Below are 3163 nucleotides of genomic sequence, written 5' to 3'. Positions count from 1 at the left end.
TTAACGGAACAGAGATATTTGTTTAAAAAAAGCAGATGTTTGCGGCAGTATTTATTGCTCTGGTGTTTTCTTCTTAAAAAGTGTGATTCCCTTCAAATGATATATGCTTGTGTCGCACTGAAAATAACGATCTGAAAACAACGTGTTGCGCGTCGGTGTTTTGGCTCGCGGCTCGGTTTGGTGGGCGGGTCGCGGCTCGGTTTGGTGCGCGGGTCGCGGCTTGGTTTGGTGCGTGTTTTTTGAACAGTGTATCTTCTGGACTCGAGCAGCATTGCTATTTGAGTACCTACACTGGAGTGGCACCAGAGCATGAGGTAGCGTGTGGCTATGAATAGTTCCTGCCGTCTCGACAACATCTCTGGTGACCACTATTTGCCATCCTTCCATTGTTTATGTCCAATCCAAGCATCAGTAGATCTGAAAACAACGTGTCACGCGTCGGTATTTTGGCTCGCGGCTCGGTTTGGTGCGCAGGTCGCGGCTCAGTTTGGTGCGCGGGTTGTGGCTCGGTTTGGTGCGCGCGTCGCGGCTTGGTCTAGTGCGCGGGTCGCGGCTCGGTTTGGTGCGCGGGTCGCGGCTCGGTTTGGTGCGCAGGTCGCGGCTCAGTTTGGTGCACAGGTTGCGGCTCGGTTTGGTGCGCGGGTCGCGGCTTGGTTTGGTGCGTGTTTTTTGAACAGTGTATCTTCTGGACTCGAGCAGCATTGCTATCTGAGTACCTACACTGGAGTGGCACCAGAGCATGAGGTAGCGTGTGGCTATGAATAGTTCCTGCCGTCTCGACAACATCTCTGGTGACCACTATTTGCCATCCTTCCATTGTTTATGTCCAATCCAAGCATCAGTAGATCTGAAAACAACGTGTCACGCGTCGGTATTTTGGCTCGCGGCTCGGTTTGGTGCGCAGGTCGCGGCTCAGTTTGGTGCGCGGGTTGCGGCTCGGTTTGGTGCGCGCGTCGCGGCTTGGTCTAGTGCGCGGGTCGCGGCTCGGTTTGGTGCGCGGGTCGCGGCTCGGTTTGGTGCGCAGGTCGCGGCTCAGTTTGGTGCGCGGGTTGCAGCTCGGTTTGGTGCGCGCGTCGCAGCTTGGTCTGGTGCGCGGGTTGCGGCTCGGTTTGGCATTACAGGAGTTCATGAAAAATGTCTCTGCGGAAGATGGCCCTACGGCTTGGTTTGGTGCGTGTTTTTTGAACAGTGTATCTTCTGGACTCGAGCAGTATTGCTATCTGAGTACCTACACTGGAGTGGCACCAGAGCATGAGGTAGCGTGTGGCTATGAATAGTTCCTGCCGTCTCGACAACATCTCTGGTGACCACTATTAATAACAATTGTTTGTGTCCAATCCAAGCATCAGTAGGTTCCATTGTTCGCAATCCGTTTGTTATTGAGTGCGGCAGATGGGATATATTATATATTATGATATAGCAGGTCAGAATGCGTTTGGTGGGAAAGAGCACGATGTTCTACAACTAACTAAGGTCTACATGGTTCCAGTGTTTGCAAGCTTGTCTTGCAGGCTACGCACTAGTCCTGATCGGAGGATAATACGCAATACACAGGATCATGGTAGCTGTAGTACGTACGTAATACTCCAGACTGTAGACATTGCTGTGGTCTTGAGATGTAAATGTGATCCAACAGCGTGTTTTTGTCAGTAGTCTTCTCCTTGATCAGTTGTGTGTATCCTCTGGACTCGAGCAGCATTGCTATCGGAGTACCTACACTGGCCAGTAGATTTTCATTGAAATCACCACAGACTACGATGGGATGGTGGTCCATCACTTCTAAGGCGTCCAGAAGGGCCTTAAGATTGTCCATGAACGGGTCATCGTAAAGTGGTGGTCTGTACACTGCAGCTATCAGAAGCTTGACAGGGGACTCTATCTTGACGACCACAAACTCGAGGTTGGTCACATTGTGTATGTAACGCTTTTCACGTGCCTGGAAATGGTCTTTCACATACACAGCGACGCCTCCGCCATCCTGTTCTGCACGTTCAGGAAGGTCGGAGTACGAGATGTGCTTGTTGCGGCTGAACATGGTGTATCCATCTAATTGGAGACTGTCAGCCACATTGCAGCCGGTGAGATGAGTCTCAGTCAAGCACAGGACATCTGCATGGGTTAGTTCGTGATGTTGCCTGATGTCTCGAATGTGTGCCGGTAAACTTTGCGTGTTGTGATGTATAATCGCGAGTGTTTGCGCCTGGCCTGTCGTCTCTCGATACTTTAACAGTGGCATAAAACTGTCCAGTGAGGCGGTCTTCATGGATTCTAGGGCAGCTGTGATTGCAGGATCAGCATAGATTTTCTTCGCATCGAAGTCAATTATATGCAAACCTTGCAATGACGTTGTCCTACTGAGGGCAACGTAGGCCATGCCTGGTTGGAAGATCCGTTTCAAGGAAACCACTGCAGACTGTGTAGTCATGCCTTGGACTTTGTGAGCTGTGCAAGCATATGCCAACTTGATGGGAAATTGCCTACGAAGCGTTTTATCTTTCAGGTGGTCCTCGTATCTCTCGACGTACACTTGTGCAGAGCCAGGTGTAGTTTTCCGGTATTTCTGTCCTGCTCCAGGCTTGTCTACTACAAGCCAAAGCTTGGCTACTCTACTCTCGTCCTTGTTTACCTGCATCTCTACACTATCAATCTTGCCAAATGTCCCGTTCACAAGGCCATCCTCCACATCTATGTTCTTAATGATCATGATTGGGGCGCCTACCGCAACCTGCAAGTTGTCAAGAAGATCCTGATGATCTCCTGTACGGGGACTGGCAAGTCGAGTCCTGTGGTTATCAACTTGCCTATAGTCTTCCGCGGGTATGTTGACAATCTGGCTGTGGAGCGCAGACAAAGATTTGGCGTTGTGTTGAGACACCTCTTTGTTGGTTGCAAAGATGTGCACAACATCCTTAGGACAAAGGTGAGGCAATGTCACTCGTTGAGCAAGGAGTGCTTTGTCTGTGTCACTCAGCGGATCTTTCTTCGCTTTGACCCTCAACCTATTCAGAAGCTGTGCGTAGGGCACATCATCTTTCTGTCGCATGATCTCGGTCAACGTGATCATCTGAAAGTGTTGGTGCAGAAGGTCCGGTGTGCCTTCTTCGAGCACGCAGAGCGGTTTCCCACTGGATGTTGGAGGGAGCTGGTAAAAGTCGCCTACTAC

The 3163-nt window shown here is 50.7% G+C and overlaps 1 protein-coding gene across 2 annotated transcripts; it reads right to left on the bottom strand.

Annotated features, from left to right (window-relative positions):
• Nucleotides 1-218: 218 nt before the first annotated feature.
• LOC311041323 (uncharacterized protein) lies at nt 219-2711 on the bottom strand. 2 transcript variants are annotated; one of them, XM_084086227.1, is made up of 2 exons: nt 1517-2711; nt 219-380 (listed from the first exon to the last, which is right to left on the bottom strand). In XM_084086227.1, exon 1 carries the CDS (start codon nt 2702-2704, stop codon nt 1520-1522), a length of 1185 nt encoding a protein of 394 aa, XP_083942353.1. In that variant the 5' UTR covers nt 2705-2711; the 3' UTR covers nt 219-380; nt 1517-1519. The 2 variants fall into 2 exon arrangements, with proteins under 2 accessions (XP_083942353.1, XP_083942352.1); XM_084086226.1 differs by lacking the exon at nt 219-380 and adding an exon at nt 463-810.
• Between the last annotated feature and the right edge of the window lie 452 nt (nt 2712-3163).

Source organism: Gymnoscopelus microlampas (assembly GCF_963454915.1).
Source record: "Gymnoscopelus microlampas genome assembly, contig: SCAFFOLD_157, whole genome shotgun sequence".
Lineage (NCBI taxonomy): Eukaryota > Metazoa > Chordata > Actinopteri > Myctophiformes > Myctophidae > Gymnoscopelus > Gymnoscopelus microlampas.
The sequence above is the reverse complement of the archived record's forward strand: the minus strand, read 5'-3'. Positions and strand labels throughout refer to the sequence as shown.

Excerpts from the sequence above, each read along its gene's own strand:
- LOC311041323 (XM_084086227.1), bottom strand. The coding sequence starts at position 2,704 with ATGATCATTAAGAACATAGATGTGGAGGATGGCCTTGTGAACGGGACA.